Here is a 19,754-nt window from a genome sequence, read left to right on the forward strand (position 1 = left end):
TACAACGATGCATTGGTAACGTACTCTCTAATTGTAAATTAATAATTTTCTGTCTGAGCTAAAGATTCATCGCAACTATACGACTTCCCGGTAATGCTAACTCTAAAAGACCTTTACAACAGCAGCTGTGGTAAAAACACTTACGCTTTTGTCCAAAGGGGCCACTAGAATCAACCCAAACTGAAAGTTCCTCATAGCCACTTTAACATTAACAACAGCAATACTGGGGAGAATTTAAAATAATTTTTGTGTTGTATGTCAATTTTAATTCACTATATTTCAGACAAATGGTTCATAGAAGAAAACGATTAAAGAGAGATATAAGAAAGTGTTTATGAAAAAGAGATGCATACATATTTTTGTGGAAATTAAAAATGTTTTCTTATATATGCCTACATACTGGTGTTATTAGTGTCATGCTGACATGATATTGAGTCTTTACGGCTCTAATAGTCCTAGGAAATCACAAATCACTCTGCTGATTTGAAATCATTTCATTCAGTTACTTTCAAAGATTCTTAGTCACTGACTATGCAGTGCGTTTTCTTAAGCTAAGTGGTCACATCACCATTCGAATGCACTACAGTAAGAACATCAGTAAGTGAACGCATCACTGTTCATATACTGTTTTCAGCTCAGGCTGTCAAGGCTGTACAAACAATGCACATAAGAATAATATATTTTTCATATGACAACATTTACACTCACAATTTAGCCTGAATCAGACCTACATCTAAATAAATTTCTCACAGGAGTGAGAATTCTTACCAGAAGTTAGTGACTCAAGCTTTGCACTAGGTGGCAGCAATCAATAACTGACTCAAACAAATCCCTTTCTGAAACTTGTAGTACAGAAATAGTTGCAATTACTGAAACACAATGAATTCATCTGAATATATGAGTCAGGGCTACTTTTCCTCTAGATATGTTTTGTCAAATAAGCTTGTAATATTACAGAAAACAACAACTTACAATTACATTTCCACCTTAAGTAAAATCTGCTTACTTTATTATCTCATTTTACATATGAGTTTATATCTCTTAGCGGTTTCCAGGCTCATCCGTGTATCCTGAGATAAAAGGCTTCTGTTTTAACGAGGCGCTCAGACTGTCACTGGAGCGGGACACAAATCCATAGATCACAGACACTCGACTGTAACCAAGACACTCAGTCACAGACCGCAAGCTGTTCTCCGATCCATATGGCCATAAAACTGCAGAGATTCCAGCAGTCTGCACCCAAGGACCGCACGTATAAATTCTAGTCTGAGTTGTACAGTATTTTCTTAACCTCTATTTTCTTTCCTTGTCTAGGTAACGAATTCAGGTGTATTGAGAAAAAAGTGTGAGCATTAAGTACCTCATTCTATCTAAATGCTTCATTAATACTGTACACTGAGTGAATTTCCGTGATGAGAAGCCATGTCTCATAAAAGCTCTCAACGCTGCATGTCATCAGCTCCTGTCAAGCATCTGACAGCGCTGAGTGTCTTTTACAGAAGCCAGATGAGGAGAGGTGCTAGGATAAAGTGCATCAAGTGCCCCCCTATTGAGCTTTATGAACGGATTAAAGGATTTGCAAAGCTCTGTCATAAGGCCGTCAATCATTGTCACACCCACCTGAAATTTATGGCGCTGACCGCAGAAAAAACCTTGGGGCTGTTGTCATGAAGAGTATAACTTTATCTGTCAAGTCATTCACCTGAACGTCAACACCTTCAGCATTGGGAATTTAAAAAAAGAAAGAGAGATAGAGATTGGAACCATGACACAAGACACTACAAATTACCACAGCATCTCAATAGCTTAAGTTTTCCTTCAGGAATGTTGTTGCAATTCAATACTTGTACTATACACCTCTACTCCTTTCATCATCAGGTTTTCCACCTCTCCTCTGAGCTGTGTTGCTTTGGCATTTCAGCCTGTGATGCAAAGTCTTAAAAGCTGCAATCACCTGTCTGCCTCTCTAATAAAACAGAGGTTCTTTGAATAGAGCAGAATTTGATATCGGCTTTTTAAATCCTGCATAAGAAACAATGCAGCCTCTCTCCAGGAGGCAATGTTCAGTGTCATTCACCATGGATGTGGAGACACGGTGTCTGACTGCTGGAGGGATCAGAAGTGCCTCAGGCCTGTTTGCATGTGTATGGAACAATTTGTCAGCCTATATAACCAGCTGACCCCTCGCTCACCACAATCCTGGCCTCCTTCTATTAAAGGATAAGTGTGGTTTATTACAACATCTTGGGTTTTATTTTGTAGTTTTGGCCATCATTTCTATTGATTATAACACTATACTCACTACAGTAATTGCTGAGATTTGGGAACACGTTGACATTGCCACAGCAAAGTACAATGCAGCCAGAAACACAATCACAAGTTGATTAGACAGTTTAGCCCACAGCAATAAACCCAAATTGTCATTTTAAAGACCAATATTAGCTTACTGCAGTTATAACGGTATCGGGGTATATGTTGGCTGACAAATAACAAGAAATTGCATTAGAGAAATGACAAACTAGTTTTGAGGTCATTTAGAAACAGTGTTGCCCTTATATGCTTTGTCCACCAGAGAGCACTGACAAGTTAGTCTTTTACCTGTACAAAAGTCCCGCTTAGTATATATTTTAGTCATAATTCTTTAAAAAAACAACTTGAAAATTGTTTGTTTATGTTATGTGTGTACGTAATAAAAAAATCTCCAGATATAATAGGATCGTAATCGGATTTCAAACTCCCAAATATCAAAATCAATACCGGCCTAAATAAATCCAGTATAAGTCAGTTTATAATATATTCATTCATACATTTAAACTTTAGCGACACAAAAACAACCTAAAAAATAAAGAAAACAACATAGACATGGACAAATTAAAAACATCATTAGATTTCCAGTTGTGCTGTTGCATTACAAAACTGCATACATAGTTAAACCACCACAAAAAGCGGTAATGGAGGAGATAACACTCCCAGACCCATCCTCACCCTCTGTGTCAACTCATCACCTCCTGGTTGGGTGTCAATGAAGGGAGGAAGAGGAAAGAGGGGTGAGATGGGAAGGAGGGAGAAGGGGAGCGGCTGGCAGGAGATGGATGGGGGGTGGGTAAAGGGATCACCTTGCCAAATCCGCTGTGAAGGCCTCAGCTTGGTGCACTTAGCGTAGCGGCCGGAGCCAACACGTAGCGGGGTCTACGTCTCCCTGAGGCGACACTCAGGCCCCGGCCTCCCTGCCATTGTCATCTGTCCGTCTCTCAGCCTCTCCATCCAGCAATCTGCCTGGAGGAAACTTACTTCCTCCCTCCACATTCTCACTCCCTCCACTACCCCCAGGAGGAGCTGGGGAAGATGTGTCGAAGGGGATTCCCAGGCAGTATCGATGTCAGAGCATAAATGTTTGGGTCTTGCCACCAATTAGATCATCCATAAAGCACTGTAAGATATAAAGAAGTGCAATCATCTTGTATATATCCTTTGAATTAAGTTGGACAGAGGAAGGGTATGGCTTGAGCCGGTGGATTTCTGACAGTGATGAGTGATAAGATGCTCACACACCTCACTGAGTGGAATGGCAAATATGTCATCATCCAGAGACAGGGTCTAGCCAGGCCGTTTCAATGAGTGCACCCATGTCAGGGTGATGTATGGACGCAGTAACACAACCTCTGAGAGGGCATAGGGGGGAAATGCTGCGCTGCCAAACAGCCTCTCAGATCCTGAGCAGAAGAATAGGGGCCGCATGTAAACAATTGAGACATGTCAGTCATTTTTCCTCTGGTGATTTATAACCAACCTGGACACTTTGCCTGAACAGCAGCCATGTGTGCAAATCCGCCTCAAAGCAAATTTTGTTTTACGGTTTATATAAATGTATAGTTCACAGTGAAGAAGATAGATCAGATAGTTCGAACCAAAGGTCAGCCACTCTGCTTTAAACACTATAGATTACACCTTCAGAGGTTTGTCTGACAAAAACCCTGCCCCTTGGCTGGTTATACATTTGAAGCTCACAGAAAGCCTGTCCGAAGACTCTTAATGGAAATGGCTTGGGAACCCATTTGTGAGGAACAGCGAGAGAAACGTTAATTCTTGGAGGAATTTCTTCCCCTGGGGATACCTAAGTGATGTCCATCTCCCCTCATTCAGAGAGCTGAAACTGGAGAACATGACTGACACTTTGAGTTCTCTCACTCGGCATCTTTTAAGCAATCTATTTGTCTGAATCCAGTAGTGTTTAAAGGGTTGGTTCACCTTCCCTTACCCCGGTGGTATCTAGCCACGCACAATTGCAGATAGTTTAATAGTGATTTTATTGGTATAAGTTTTGACACATCTGTCTCAAAAATTTCTGCAAATACAATGCAAATTAACTTAATTTCCTTTTATAGTTCTCAAAGTATTGAAAAATGACTGTTGATGAATTTCAACAGGTATTTATTTTATTACTTTATTTTAAAGGGACAGTGCTAATTGATGAACAGAAAGTAGAACTGTACACAAGCCTAATTATCATTTGCTGTCCATGGCCTGATGTTAAAAAGGTGCCCTTACTGTGTGTAATATTATTGTTTTATCACATACACATAATATGTTTATATGGTTTACACAACTGTATGTTGTGAGCTGTATGTTTGGTGCTTTGAAACAAAATAAAAACTGTTAATCTAAAACATACAATAAAAAGACATATGTTGAACAATTAACATACATAATAAATATGCACAAATCAGTACAAGTACACATCCATCAATAAATAATACCATCGTATAATGCATTTTAGGTCACTAAAACTAATACTAAATAAGTTAGGTTAAAAGTTAAAGTAAACAAACATGTGGGCCTTAAGAAAGACATCCAAGACAGAGAACAAGATGGCAGCAGAGAAGATAACTATAGTGTTCTAATGTCGACATGTGTGAAGCCACAGCTTCAGTTAGTCAGTAAAAGAAGGGCATGTATCGAGTTCTCAAATGTGCACTCCTAGTAAATGAATGAACCACATTCATGAAATAACTTTTACCAGCACATGAGCACTATTTATAAAGTGAGAAGAAGTCAAAATAACCTTTTGCTGGGAAAAAGTGAGATTGAAATATTTTATTCTATCTAATGTTTTTGTTTTTTTACAAAATGCAATATACAAAGAATCAGGTAAACTGCAATAGCACATACACATCAAGTGCAATTCTTGAAAAGATATTAAGAAAACACACAAAATAATAAAAAATAAAATAACAGAGGTACATGTAAACATAAAATCACATTTACACAGAGGTTTCAGGGAATAAAAGCGCTACAGTTTCCACAAGTTTAATAATTTTGTTGTTTAAAAATCTAAGTGATTTGAGTAAAGATTTTAGTTCTATGACAAAAGGTACAAAATTAGGAAATTAATTAGAAAATGTCTGCTTGTAACTATAAAAGTTGGCATATAGAATGATGAAATTAATCAAATACTCAAGAGCACCATTTCCTGAATTATCATAGAAACAGATGGTATCTATCTAATATATCTTTTTAGTATACTGTATTTGTGCTGATGTCATCAGTGCCACAACCTGCCCAGCAGAGGCCCTCATTCCCTCTCCTCCCTCCAATCAGAAACCAAAAACCTCTGTCACCATACCAAAGCAATATCAAGACAGAGGATCCTAAGACACAATAAAATCGGAGATGTATGGGAACCATCTAGGTAGAAATGTCTGCAGTGATTTATCCCAGCACGCCTCGCCCAGTTTAGACTCAGACATGCCTACATGTGAAGATTTAAATATGAGATACAGGTGAGGGGATTTGAAATGACCCTGGCAGAAACTATAAAATATGGGAACATAAATGTAGATTCTGTCAAATGGGTAAAATATCATATGGGTAACAAATACTCTTCCATACAGTGAACCCCTGCCAGCTCCTGGAACAGTGCCCAAACCTGGACTCAGGGACTACTCACTTATTGTATTCTGGCAAAGTTGCTAATCTTAGCCCATAAATAAATGTGCTCTTCATTGCCTGGATAACCTCAGCAGTAAAACTATTCAGTAGGTGATTCCAAACATTATTCCTTGTGCTTTTCAAATGCTTTCTAATCCTTTAAGTGTGACACAAACACTTAACAAAGGAATGCTTCTTCGCTGTGTTAAGCACAACCCGCTGAGAGGAGAGTTCTACTTGCCATAAGATGTCAAAATAATCAGCTCAGAGTGTTCAGGAGCTGGCACGGCCTCAAAAGGGCCGGCCATCATGTATGACAAAGCCAGAGTCTGCAACCAGGACACAGTGGAAAACAACACAGTGCAGCGGACCAACAGTGACAAAACAAACACCCAGTGATATACAGTAGCTTTAAATGTAAAAGTTAGCAGACTCTAACCTGTCGCTGGCAATCTTCAGCATCCCAAATAACACAAAAGAAAGAAGCATATTCAATTTGGGCTAAACTGACTAATACTGGGTTTATTCTCCTCTTTATCTTTGCTGACTCCATTGAGTTAATACAGAATAGGCAAAACTGATGAAGGCTGCTGACCTATAAAATAAACAAGGATAGAATAAAAAAAACCTTACCTCTGCTTACATCATTATGTTTTGAGCAGAAACGATAAGTCAATTGTCAATTAGCCTACAGAAAAGGAATCACCAATTCATTTTGATAATCAATGGATCAAGGTATTCAAGCACAATTACCAAACATGAACTAGCTCCAGCTTCTACATTGTTAATATTTGCTGCTTTTCTTTGTTTTAATTGATAGTAAAGTGATAATATCTAGGTTTTTTGAATAATTTGTTGGGCAAAACAAGACATTTGTTCATTACCTTGTAAAATTGCAATTTTTTAAATTTTTCACTTTTCATTTCGACATTTTGTAGACCAAACAATTTCATTATTGATAGAGAAATTAATCGATTACATTATTTTATTTTGTCGTATTTGTATTTTATTATTAGTATCTCATCATTATATGGTATGAACTTTGTATATGTTTGTATGCATTATTTTAAATTTTGTGTTGGAAATAAAAGACACAAGAGAGTAACACAAAAGGTCAGAGAGAAATGAAGGCAAATTGTGACCAGTTTTGTGAGCTGTGAGCAGTATATTAAGGGTGATTTACATTTTTTTTTATCCCTCTCTATTTTTAATCTTTTCCTATTTGGTATCAATGTAGGATATATTCCAAAACTCCATAATCCAACATGTAAGCAATGAATGGATATGACAATAGTGCCTCTGTGCATGCCATAATGTAACCAGCACTGTCATGTATTGTACAAAATATAAGGAATCTCACTCTATTCAAGTGGTACAGTGAAGTCCTTTGCTCACAAAATCTATGCTAATCACTTAGGAAGGGAAGTCTTACTGTATGTTTTTAATCCTTGAGACAACTGAGATAAGTAAACAGTTCTTGGACTCAGAAGCAGGACTTCCCTAAATATTTTACATTCATGACAGTAAAGCAAAGGTGACCATCAGCCAGGAAGGTGACTACTATTTAAACTCCTTGATCCATCCCACATGTGGATCTCCAGCGCTGTTGACTGTAAATAATAGTCCAACCTGACCTGCAGGTGCTCTTCCCTCCGAAAGTCGCTGAGGAAAAGTGAGACACAAACAACTTGACAGACGGTGGGAAGTTTTCGTTATATATATATATATATATATATATATATATATATATATATCTGAGAAAGATTTTAGGTAAATGTGAACAATCACACAAACAAGCCAGTGCCAAGACTTCAATTTATCCTCATCTCTTTCTACAAACATCAGACATTTATTTCCCCATTCATATCAGCTTATTAAGCAGTCTTTCACTTTAAAATGAGTAGTTTGGGCTTTGTTGGAAAATCTTAGGTTATATGATATGGACTTTGGCAGAGTAGTCTAATGAAGGATGCATTGTCTGTGAGAGCAGGCTTTTTTTCCTCTTACAAAACTGCTGACAGCTTTCCCAGCTCTGGCATGAGCTTGGCTTTTAATCAGAAACAACACTGTACACCTGATCAGTCCGTTCACATCACAGTTAGAGCAGCTTTGTGCTGTTACGAGATGCCATTATCTCAGAAACATCTTCTTTTTTTTTTTTTTTTTTTTACAAGAAATACCTCAACATGGCTTTGTGTCTTGTCTGCAGATATTCAATTGATTTATTACTGTGAATCTGAGAATGAGCAATTCGATTTTTACTTGTAAAAAAACACACTTGTGGGGCTTTCATTCATCTGCAATGAAAAACACATTATTTCTTCCATGAGTAGCGTGATTCATCTGAGGATCATTTGAAACGGTCGCTTGTCTCTGAGGTCTATCCATGCACTATAGCAGGTGGCTCTTTTCATTAAACCTAAACGCCTGATGATTGTGCTCTTCATTAAAGGCTGTCCAGTAATATGGGCCTGAGATGATTGCCCCTGCGGTGGTTAAGTATAGTGATTGGACAAGGCCTCTGCCGCCGCGTAAGGAGAAAAGTCAATAGAGCCGGGGCTATTACGCTGTCAGCGCTCGTACCATTACACACCATTAAAAACAGCACAACTCTCTGATTCATCCTCATTATATTTATTGGATAGATGGCCTGATCTAATTGCAGAAGCAGTCCATCCCCTGCATAGTTCAACATGTGTCATCATTTTGTAGCCACTCTGCAGGCACTCTCCTTATTGAATAATAAATACTGTGTCTACTTAATGAGGGAATGATGAATTCACTAATTTGGAAACACAGCCATGTGTGATTTATGAGGTTTTTAACTTTCCTCATGAGTAGAAATATTGATATGGGATAATGCAATCTAATTTCTTCTGTTCATTTAGTGAGAGAAAAGTGCTACACTGTAAACTCAGCCATAAGTGTGTGACTCATACAAGCCCCCAGTGTTGACATGTACGCAGAGGGCAGTGTGCCTGGCTTAGTTAGTAGAATGGAAATTAACTACTTGTCACCCCCCCCCATCAAATTGTTCCTACATTGCTATGGGTCCACATTTGGCACAGTTGAATGCTAACTGCAATGCCCACAGCTTCTTAGCACAGGTAGGAGACAAACAGGGGATTTTTAAGACCCAACCACACATGCCCAGACACCAGTCCTGAGACAGACCAAAACAAGCTGTCTTGTGTCTGCTCATTTGTGAAGGTCATTAATGTCTAATCATATTCAAATGGCTTCCGACCCGAGGTGGTGTCTGAGCAGACCACCAGTATGCAGATGGGGGTCAGTGGGGCTTGCCCTACATGACTTGTCCCAAGGCAGCTCTCCCCTTCTGGTTTGAATTCCCAGTGGGTCTGCAGACATGTCATGGCCCATCACCCTGCAGACAGACAGGTCCCTGACTGGGGTTATCCACTAGACTGCAGACTAGCTTGATAGCTACTGTTCACCCCCCACCCCCCTCCTCCCTTTCCATTGTGATTTAACTGCTGGTCACATTAGCATAATGATAAGAGATAGTGACACCTCCCTTTGAATTCTATCAGGTAGACTGAAAGCTGAGTGTAATGAAAGGGATAATTACACAATTTATATAGGGAGGGGCACTGACAGTTGCACAAAGCTATCTGGCCATGGCATGACCCACCTAATTAAGACGGTGTCCCATCAATCGTGATGTCCCTGTCAGTGAGTTGGTCCCTGGCAGTTTAAAGTAAATAGAAAAGTGTGTCTCCTAACAATTCTTTTGGAGGCCCATTTAGGCTCATAGAGTGGTAGAGATGTTTTATAGAAAACTAGTTTTTTTCCAGTATGAAAACTTGATTATGCTTCCACAGAACTTTTACAGAAGCTATTCACTGCTTCCTTGTTGTAGTGACAAGGGTTTAAAAAATGCTCCGTGCTGAGAACAGTAGGGGTTAGCCTGGTTCGCAACAGAAGACAGCAGAGAGGGACACTGCGAGATATCATGAAAACTGCCAGACTCTATGTTGGTTTTTCATATATTTTACTAAACTAACAACGTGTTTTATCACAGATAAAGCATTATCTCCCAATACAGGAGCCAAGATAGCAGACTGCATTAGGATGTATACTGTGACTCTTGACTCTTTTGTAATTTAAAATGATGCAAAATGTTTCATACTGTTGGAAACATGGTTAAGTAGTTCTTTAGTGTGGCCGCAATCTATATCCACGACGTTCCACTTCCAGGATTGCTCCGTTGCCGTCGGAAATTCCGCCGGATTTCACTCTTTTCAGCCAGATGTCCGTTACCTTCCTTTTTGTTTGTGTTGGAATTTTAAATTCTGGTGGATTTATGAGGACTATGGTTAACTGCTCAGATCTCTGCAGGATAAATCCAGACAGCTAGCTAGACTATCTGTCCAATCTGAGTTGACTGTTGCACAACTAAACAACTCAACAACTTTTGAACGTACACATGTTCTACCAAAAGAAGTTCCTTCCCGAGGATATATTGCGTGGAACGGCACCGCGGCTTTTCCCGGTGCTTAGCCCATGACGATTGTGATTGACCCTCCTCCGCAGCGCTGTCGAGGAGGGTCAAGCAAGACTAGTGTGGCCGTCTTTCTGTTTCTCCAAATGTAAGTCAACACAGGGGCATGAGAGTGACCTAGTGATTCACACAGTAATCAGCACCATCTATATTTCACAAGCTAAATACAGTCCTTCCCTCTCGCTGTTTTAATTACGCCTTTGTGTGCCTCAGATTATCTGAGGCTTGTAAAAACCTTTTTTCCATCACAGTGAATAAAAAAGGCCTCTTTGTCAAGTGGGGGCATGTCAACACACTTCTGTGGATGATGTCGGCCTCTCAGCGGTGCTGTCAGCATCAGTGTGGAGTGGATACACACGCACATTATGAAAACATAGATGGCCTCACGTGGGCATGTGCATCCTGGATAACGTCACAGCACTGGAATGCCAAAAAGAGGGAACAGACGGCGTTAAATGAGTTAGAGCGACAACACTTGCTTGTTTTTATCAAAAAACGCAGCATGAGTAACAATAGCACATGGAGTGCAACTCACAGTGTTAACAGAGGAGCTTTTGCAGCAGCAATGAGCCTGATTCCCCAGACAGGGTGCATGTCTTGTGTTTATAGTTGACACACTAGCTGTTTGGGGTTGAAAGACTCCAATACCAAAGTCAACACATAGCTTGCATAGCACATAGTTTGTTTGAACACTTGTCTGGCAAATAAGCTTTCCTGGGCTGCTGTTGCAAAAGCGAGGTGGATTTACATCTTCGTGGTGTCTCTGTATTCCTAAAAATAGTGCCTGTGTTCCACAAGGAGATGAATGCATTTGCAATGCAATTCAAAAAAAATTTAAGTATTAAAAAAGGTGGAACAATGCCTAGCATGTGTTTTTCTACTGTAGAAATGTCACCATGTTAATTATTCTAGGCAATAAAATGAATGCGTGTGGTAAAAATATGAATAGCTGATTGTGGTATAATTACATGCTTAAGGGTGTGATCAACTTATCATGGTAACACATCTTCTTGATTAAAGCAGTTCAAAAGTGCTGCCTTTCTTTCCCTCCACTTTAAGATGATAGCAGTTGCCTCAGAAGTGAGCCCGGGCCTTGAAGTGTAGGCTGGGATTAGTGGCAAACACAAAAGGAGCATTTGGAGGGGGCATGCCTGTCCCTTTTGAAAGGCTATCATTTAGAGCCTTCAGCCATAGATCATCTGCGGCTTACATGGGGAAAACTTGGTTAAATGTTGATCAGGCCCATTATTTGACTCTCTGTGAGGGGTGCGTTTGATGGTTTAGGCCAGGGAGGGCTCCAGAGGTCTCTTAGTCTGTCTCCACTCTCCTGTCTCTCTATTGGTATGCATCACTCATAATAGAGCCAGGAGGTAGGGGGTCTCATTAGGGGCCGGGAGAGTATTGTTTTGTTTTTTTTTGGGGGGGGGGGGGTAGCAGTCAATGAATTCCTCAAGCAGATGCACTAGCATCCCAAAGGATTGAAGCTGAATAAGGCATCATGGGAGCAGGTGAAACATATAAGGTCAATTTTTGTTTGCTTCAGCAGCAAAACACCGCACCATATCTGTCTCCGAATGATGTGCATCATGATGTGTCTCAAAGTACAAAAGTGCTCCAGGTGGGCTGTGTCTTTTGACAACAGGAACTTCATCCAATGTAACATTCACACTGACAGAAAGCTTCCTCTAGAACTACTGACAACGACTGACAAGTGGTACAGAGGTAGCTATTTTGAGGATCCCCTGGGTACCGAATTATCTCTCGACTTCCGTCTTGCCACCAAAAGTCCAGGCTGCCAAGGGTAAATTGGATTCCCTCTGGGTAGCTACTTCCTCTGTCATCTGTCACCACTTCCTGTCTATGAAGAGCAGGTAATGACAGCACGCAGGTGTTGCTATCCGGGTGGTATCGCTGCGAGGCATCAGCAGCACAAAACATGCTATTTCCCCCAGAAACGTTAACACTGTTTGGTTCAGTTGCTTTAATTTCAAAATTTAGGTTTAAATCATTTTTCTGTTTTTTGTCTCCAACTTATTCACATACTGCAGCAATTACCATGGTGAATTTTAGTGTGTGCAGATAGGTCAAACGCACCATTATCATGTGCAAGACTTAAAGTGATCCCTGAACCGAGCTAAAATGATTACATATTGGCCGTTACTCAGATATTTGTTCTGCTGCACTGCACCTAGAAATTGATGTTCCATGAACCCTGGATATTGTTCTCATAAGGTCATGGTTTGAAATTTCATGTAGTGATGAATGGCTGCTGATTTATTGAGGAGCTTACGAGTAAGACGTTCCCTGTACTGAGATGATCAGAGAATATAATCATAAAAATAATAATGTGATAAACTGTTTTTTCTTTACATATTTTAGATGTTTTATTTTATCACAGAGGGTTGGCTTCAAGTGAATCAGAATGACCCATAACTTGTTTGAAACACCAGCCTGGTTGATGTGAACTCTCTTTTCTGGCAGTGTGTAAAACCACTGCCATGCTTTGTTATGACAAAGGTCACGGATAACGGATGATCTGCCTACAGTTCCCTAATGTGAGAACAAAGACTTTGTCAAAATATATTCCAGCAATAGAGTGAGCAGGGGATAAGTTACATTGTTTTGGGGATAGGTTTTCCAGACAGAGCGATGTGAAGACAGGCTATGGCTGTGGATTTACTGGGACTCGTTCTAGTCCGTTAATCCTTGTATCTCTTTGACTCTTTCAGCAGGTTCCTCTGCTGGCAAGCCTCACAGGCTCTGAAGTGGCTGCCCTTCCTGTGCTCACCAATAATTCTAGGTCTTGGTATCCAAACTAGCTTGTTTCCACTGCTAGAATAGAGGGAGGCATGCGGTTGATATGATAAAAGAAAATTATATGCACGACAAAAACGACAAATTGCATGGTGGGAAACTTGTTCATTTAACTGTAAAAGATTTCCATGTTTTTAGACATTTAAGACACTTTAGAGTTTAGTTTTGATTATTTTATGCTCAGTAAAACATATATAATACTCAAATCTGAATTAAATAAAAACAGAAATAAAAGAATAAAAGAACAAAGCTAAGTGTAGAGAATGAGAAGTGGTGTAGTGAGAGGTGTCTCCACATTTTTCACATGCTCTCAACAACCGAGCAGTTTGTGATGAAATGGCTCTTGTTCTGTATAAAATAATCCATATGGCTGCTGGTCTGGAGCGGGGATCCCATGCCGTTACCGGCCCATACGTTAGGCTTTTTATGGGCCTCGGATGGGGAATGATGAAACCGAATCAGGTCATGCCAATTGATAGACATTCTCCTCAGCTATCATTTGCACACACAATCCTTTTAAAGTGTAGTGAAGAGAGGTGCCCCCCCTCCTTACAGCCGCATAGTGGCTTCCCCAGAAGCTGTCATCATATTGTTCTCTAAAATATTTAACTTCCTCAAGAGATTGAGCTGTAATATAAGAAATTATCCCTATAATGCCCACTGACTGCTACAAACAGATGTGAAATTTCAGGGTAGGCCCAGACTGTAATCAGCCCCCCTATGACCAAGATATCATGTTCTTCACTGGGGTCAGACGCACAGTCTCCCTTTTCATATTACCGCTCAGATTTGTCTGTAACGTAGTGTTATATGGGCTATGGAGAATCATTCGGTTCTGGACACATTTTATTTGAAATCCTGAATGCTTAACAAACCAACAAATTGGCATGCAAAGCTCATCTTAAAGTCTACATAATCAGAAATAACACTACAGCACATTGGCACATTGCATCGCAAAAAACCTGCACAGCACATATTTAAAAGCAGGTTATGGAGTTAGGGATGGTTGAAAGTGTTGTTCTAGTTGCATGTTTATCAGTTGAGGAGATCTCGCTTAAGAGCTAATGGGAGTTAAGTTTCTCACTTTGCTGAGTGCAACTTTATCCAGCAGCGATTCATCACTCCAGCTCATGTCACTCACTAAATAAAGTGGACAAGCCTCCGGGTCCCAAGCTGCAGACAACTACTCGTCATGTCTTTCAGGTTGTGATATCTGAACTGTGATATCCTAAGATTAAAATCTTCATCTAAACAGAGCAACAGCCCTATTTGTGTATTTATTCTCCGTAGCAGTTAGATTTGTTCTCTCTCAGTAAAACTCAAAGCAGATGAAGGGAATACGCATCCTTGCTCTCATTTGGCATTGGATGACTTGTTGGTGTATCTAGTCCCGTAAAGAGAAAGAGGATTGAAATAATCCAGTTCTGAAACACCAGCTTCTTCAATTATGAGCCAACCTGGCCTTTGGAAGGATGACCCTTGAGGCTGAAACCCATCATTATGGGTTTAGCCCACGAGACATGTGTGGGGACCGGGGCCACCCTTATGCTTAGGTATTCTGCTGGGCCTGGGCCTTCAGCCCTGGAGCCAGGGGCCCTCGAGCAGGTAAAGCAGAGACATGGTGGCCTGACTGATATTCATGTGGGTAAATGTGCCCTTCAGGCACAGGGCATTGGAGCGTTACGTTTCTGAGAACTGAGAGGGCTGAATTGAACTTGGAAAGCAGGCGGATCTACTCTGTTGTTCGCTTTGCATGCACGCTTTGAGTTGTACCTTGATGAAGTATTCAGATATCTTAGTAGCAATACCACATGTAGAAATACTCTTCCATTAGCAAAAGCAATTTGTATTAAAAGTACTCATTATACAGAATGCTCCATTTCTGAGTAATGTATACTATATTATTGCATCATAACTACAAATACATTAATATGTAGGCATTACTAATGCTGCAGTTGGTAAAAGTGGGCCTTATTTGATCTACTTTATATACTGCAGGTTAGCTTAATCAATGTTACATCATAATTTACAAGTTGATTATAATTAGTATTAGAAATCTGAATCGGCAAAGTAACTGGTAACTAAAGCTGTCAAATAAATGTAGCAGAGTAAAATGTACAATAGTTGCCACCAAACTGTAAAGTTGCATAAAATGCAAACTCAAGTTAAGTACAAGTACCACAAATGTACTTATTGTATTCTAATACTTCAACATTGAGTGAAAAAAAATTGTTGATTACGGGCGGGATCAAGAAATGACAGCAGTAAGACCTAAAAGGCCTCTGAAAGGAAAACTCCATTCACTGGACGTGATGAGGATTTCAACAGAAAACTTGTTACTGTGAGAACCTTCTGTTGTATGACAAAAATCCTCTTTGTCTGATCCGTGGCCCTGCTCCACAGATAATAGAGCAAAATGTGGCCTGAGGGAGATAATTTGTTCCCAGATCTTCAGATCGCAATATTTTCATTTGAGCCCAGGAGGGGATCTCTTGAATTGCCAGCTTCCATTGTGTTCCAACAAGGGGCACGAAAGTCTTGTCAATTAATTTTTCTTTTATTCCAGACCACAGAGCGCCTGAGTGAATTCAATTATCAACCAATTAAGAGGTGTTTCCTTTTATTTACAGGCTTTGATTCCGTGCGTATCCATATTGTGTGAAAATAAGGCAGGAGCGGGTGTTAAATCAGTTGAACATTTCCTCTGCATGGACTGCTTAATATTTTATCCCAAAAGCAGCCTTTCTGTTGTGTCCCCTGGGTCACAAGGACAACAAAAAGAACATTACATGCCATTGAACTCTCTCGTCAAATTGTTCAGCGGATGCTCCTCCAACAGTGTTTCCCAATACAACAAAACCAAACAAAAAACACACAAATCCCATTAACAGGATTCACACACCCGGAACATCGTTTTGCGTGACAAGACTTTGGGAATAGATGGAGACAGGTGGAATATTCAGCAAACAGGTTAACATCAAACAGGCGCAGTCTGAGTCAAATTCAGACAAAAAGCTGAACTTCTGAACTTTGTGGAAGTAAGTTAAAGGTCTGATTGCATGATGAAATGGGGCTATTGGAAGTGACAGGCGGAAAATGTCTCTGTCTTACACACTTTACTGCTTACAGCCACTTGACTTCAGATTTCCTGACAGGCTCTAAAAGGATACTGGTTTATTTCCAATTTTTTTGGAAAATGTTTGAGAACTTAAACTGAATATTTGCCTTTTTTTTTAGCCTGACTAAGGCTCTATGGAAAACAGAAAGCACAGCAGGGTCTCCAAAATATTATAAATGACCAATTGAATTTGAAAATCTTAAAAAATTGTTCTGTTGTGCTTCATGTGAATACAAAATTGTACAATAACAAACAAACAAATAACAGCCTCTCAGATAGGTTAGTTACAAAGATATCATTTAGGGATGATAAAATTACTCTATATATATATAAAACAAAATCACCACTGACTCTACAATACTACAATACTGTACTACTACTACTACTACTACTACAACAACAACAACAATACACCCTGTTAGACTCACTAAGAATATGAAAGTGATTTTTTTAATCAGGAAAAAAAAAATGAACCAAGACCTGGGTAGGAGAGAAATAAAGTATTCTTTTTATAGTCTTATAAAACTATTTAAAGTAGATGTATTAGTATGTCTGTATTTATTACACAGTCTCAAAGATGGTTATCTCTTTGATTTTTTTCAGCCAACACTCAGATAAATGACACGTAAGCCTGGAGTTAAAATAAATGACTTTTATTCAAACATCGACTTTAGTTTAAACACAGAACACAATTCAGTCTAAAATACATGTCATAACTTCTTATGAAAATAATTTCTGTACATTTGTCTTCTTCTTCTTTGAAACAGGGAGTCGCCCGACCAAGCAGCTACAATGTATATTAAAAAAAGATAAGTAAAGTAAGCACCCATCAGTTCAAGGATATATTTCCATGAGCTGATTTGTGAATTGAATAATTTACTACAAATAAAACATGTTTGTTGCACTAGTATGGACACACCATAATGGATAAGTGGCAGAAAATAAACATGAATATTCCTTTTCAATAAACCTAATTTATATTTTCCCAGTTAGGAAGGGTTGTTGTGGAAAAAAAATAGACCTACCAGTTAATTTCCAGTGCTAGTTTTACAATGATGCCTACTACACCATAAAATGAGAAATGTATTAACAGTAGGCAACTAAAAAATGTAAGGCTAACAATGAGAGATACATTACTTATTCGGTAAGCAGCCCAGCACTGACAAAGACGGACAGTCTACACCTCTGTTCCTTCCCGACTGTATATGAAGTTATTAACACTAAAATGGTTGGAGAGGCTCTGTACTGATGTGTAATAGTTCATTCTGTTGCTGTCAGAGTTCAGGGGAGAGATTAAATTGGGCGAGTAGGAGCCCAGTCCGGACATGCCCTCTCTGGTCTGAGACAGTCCCCCGAGATGCCCGGAGCCGTAGTCCCGCTCCCCGCCCCGGGAGCCCTCGGTGGTGGTGGTGCTGCCCGCCAGCAGCGAGTTCACGCTGGAAACGAAGTTACTGTAACACGGGCTGTGCTCCGCGGAAGGAGACGGGGACGACTTGGACTCCGTGGAGGCCGGAGATCCGTGCAGGCTGGGCGGGGAGGAGCTCAGGAGGCTGGCGGTGTCGGAGAGCTTGTGCGGGCCGTCTTCTGACTTGACGGGGAGTGCGGTGCTGTCTGCCCCGTTTATGTCAGCTCTCCTTTTTCTCTTTCGCCTGAAGTTCCCGTTGTCGAACATCTTCTCACAGTTTGGGTCCAGCGTCCAGTAGTTTCCCTTACCTGAATAAGAAGACACGGGTTAAATATGGGATGGCACACTTTTAGTTTATATTTTACATAGGCCTACAGACAACTACATTGTTAATCTGGGGTTTCACCTTTAACATCTATTATCAAAATGACAATGAGCTTGTTTCAAGATTTAAGTTTTTAAATTTTCAGTTTAATCAAGAGTTTTATGAAGACAAAATTAGCATCAATATGGCACACACAATTCAAGCCAAGTCTTGAAGCAGATATTTTAAAAAAAATAGCCTATATCTAACATAAATAGCCTACTTCATTTAGACTCACCGGGGTCATCCTCGTCCCGTGCCACTTTTTTGAAGCAGTCGTTCAGTGACAAGTTGTGGCGGATTGAATTCTGCCATCCAGCTTTGCTCTTCTTGTAGAAAGGGAAGTTGTCAGCTACATACTGATAGATCTGACTTAGAGTCAACTTTTTGTCCTGGGTGTTCTGTATGGCCATCGCTATCAGAGCGGAGTAGGAGTAAGGTGGTCTGACCATCTTGAAGAGTTCCTGCTGACTGGATATGGACAGCCACCCTAGATCTGCTGCACCAAACCCGGTGGGCGGCGGTAAGAACTGCCTCTGGTTGGACCCGTATCCAGACTGAATATAGGACGTGCCATTGTTCCCGGAAAGATAAGGAGAGGAGTTGATGCTGGGTCCGTTCAGCCATAGGTACGGGTTGGTGGACGGGGAGGTGTACTCTCCGAGGCCGTAGCTGGAGGGGTGCGTCGGCGGCCTCTGGGGGTGATGGTGGTGGAGGTTCTGTTGGTACACACCGTAGTTGTCGCAGTACACGGCCATGTCCAGGATCTCCTGAGCACTGTGGTGCTGAATAGGACTGGTCTGCTGGTTAGATGGTTGGTGTCCAAAAGCGTTCATAATCCGCCCTAACCAGATTCCCTAAAACCTAATTTCGTCTCTGTCTCTCCCTCAGGACTGAACTCATCCTCAGAGGGAGGAGTATTTATGCGCAGCGGCCGGAGTCTCTACAGGTAGCCCATTGAAAACTTTTGGGATGGTCACACCCCTCTTTTCTGTCCTGCTACAGCCCAGTGGTGTTGACGCAGAATCTCCATATCAAGGAGCACTGATACTGCCTTAAACTGCAATGCTGAGCTTCATGTTATTTTACGGTATAGTCCCATTAAGGCACGTTAGTGACTTATAACTGCCCGTGCGTAATTACGCACTGGAGCTTACATTTATAATTAGAATTTGTTTTAAACAAAACCCGCCGGAACAAAGTGGAGCTATTGCACTAAGATTTAGGATATGATAGAGTAGGCTATATAAAGTATATTTGACCTGAACGCTTATAATTTCCAATTTTGGATGATTCTGTTCTGTGATCTTTGTTGTTAGAATATAGTGATTCAAAATACAAGGTCTAATTTTAACCATGAATCAGATTTTCTTTTACAAACATATCACCGTCAATCTCATATAAATATATGTCTTAAAGTAATTCCTTATTAGCTCTGCTGATGAACAATAAACAAGGCATGTAAGAACGTGTTGACTTTTCTGCAGTGTCAAACCCAAACAGCGAAGACCCGCGTGTATTCGTAAGAAGCGCCTCTCTTAAAATAAATTCGTTTGTAATAAACACTTCACAAGTGCCGAAAGTTTAGTGTCAACAAGTGGCT

The 19,754-nt window shown here is 40.2% G+C and overlaps 1 protein-coding gene and 1 long non-coding RNA gene across 2 annotated transcripts in view; both read right to left on the bottom strand.

Moving 5' to 3' along the window:
* LOC120550582 overlaps positions 1 to 19,754 on the bottom strand; it is a 33,129-nt gene that overhangs the window by 5,345 nt on the left and 8,030 nt on the right. The window lies entirely within an intron of this gene.
* Positions 17,020 to 19,071, bottom strand: foxi1 (forkhead box i1). Its single transcript, XM_039787175.1, has 2 exons — positions 18,390 to 19,071; positions 17,020 to 18,095 (listed from the first exon to the last, which is right to left on the bottom strand). Exons 1-2 carry the CDS (start codon positions 18,985 to 18,987, stop codon positions 17,560 to 17,562), a joined length of 1,134 nt encoding a protein of 377 aa, XP_039643109.1. The 5' UTR covers positions 18,988 to 19,071; the 3' UTR covers positions 17,020 to 17,559.

The sequence above is a fragment of the Perca fluviatilis genome, chromosome 21, assembly GCF_010015445.1.
Source record: "Perca fluviatilis chromosome 21, GENO_Pfluv_1.0, whole genome shotgun sequence".
NCBI classification, from domain to species: domain Eukaryota; kingdom Metazoa; phylum Chordata; class Actinopteri; order Perciformes; family Percidae; genus Perca; species Perca fluviatilis.

Excerpts from the sequence above, each read along its gene's own strand:
- foxi1 (XM_039787175.1), bottom strand. The coding sequence starts at position 18,987 with ATGAACGCTTTTGGACACCAACCATCTAACCAGCAGACCAGTCCTATT. Across the intron at positions 18,096-18,389 it reads ACGGGACGAGGATGACCCCG|GTAAGGGAAACTACTGGACG; the intron begins GTGAGTCTAAAT and ends CTTCTTATTCAG.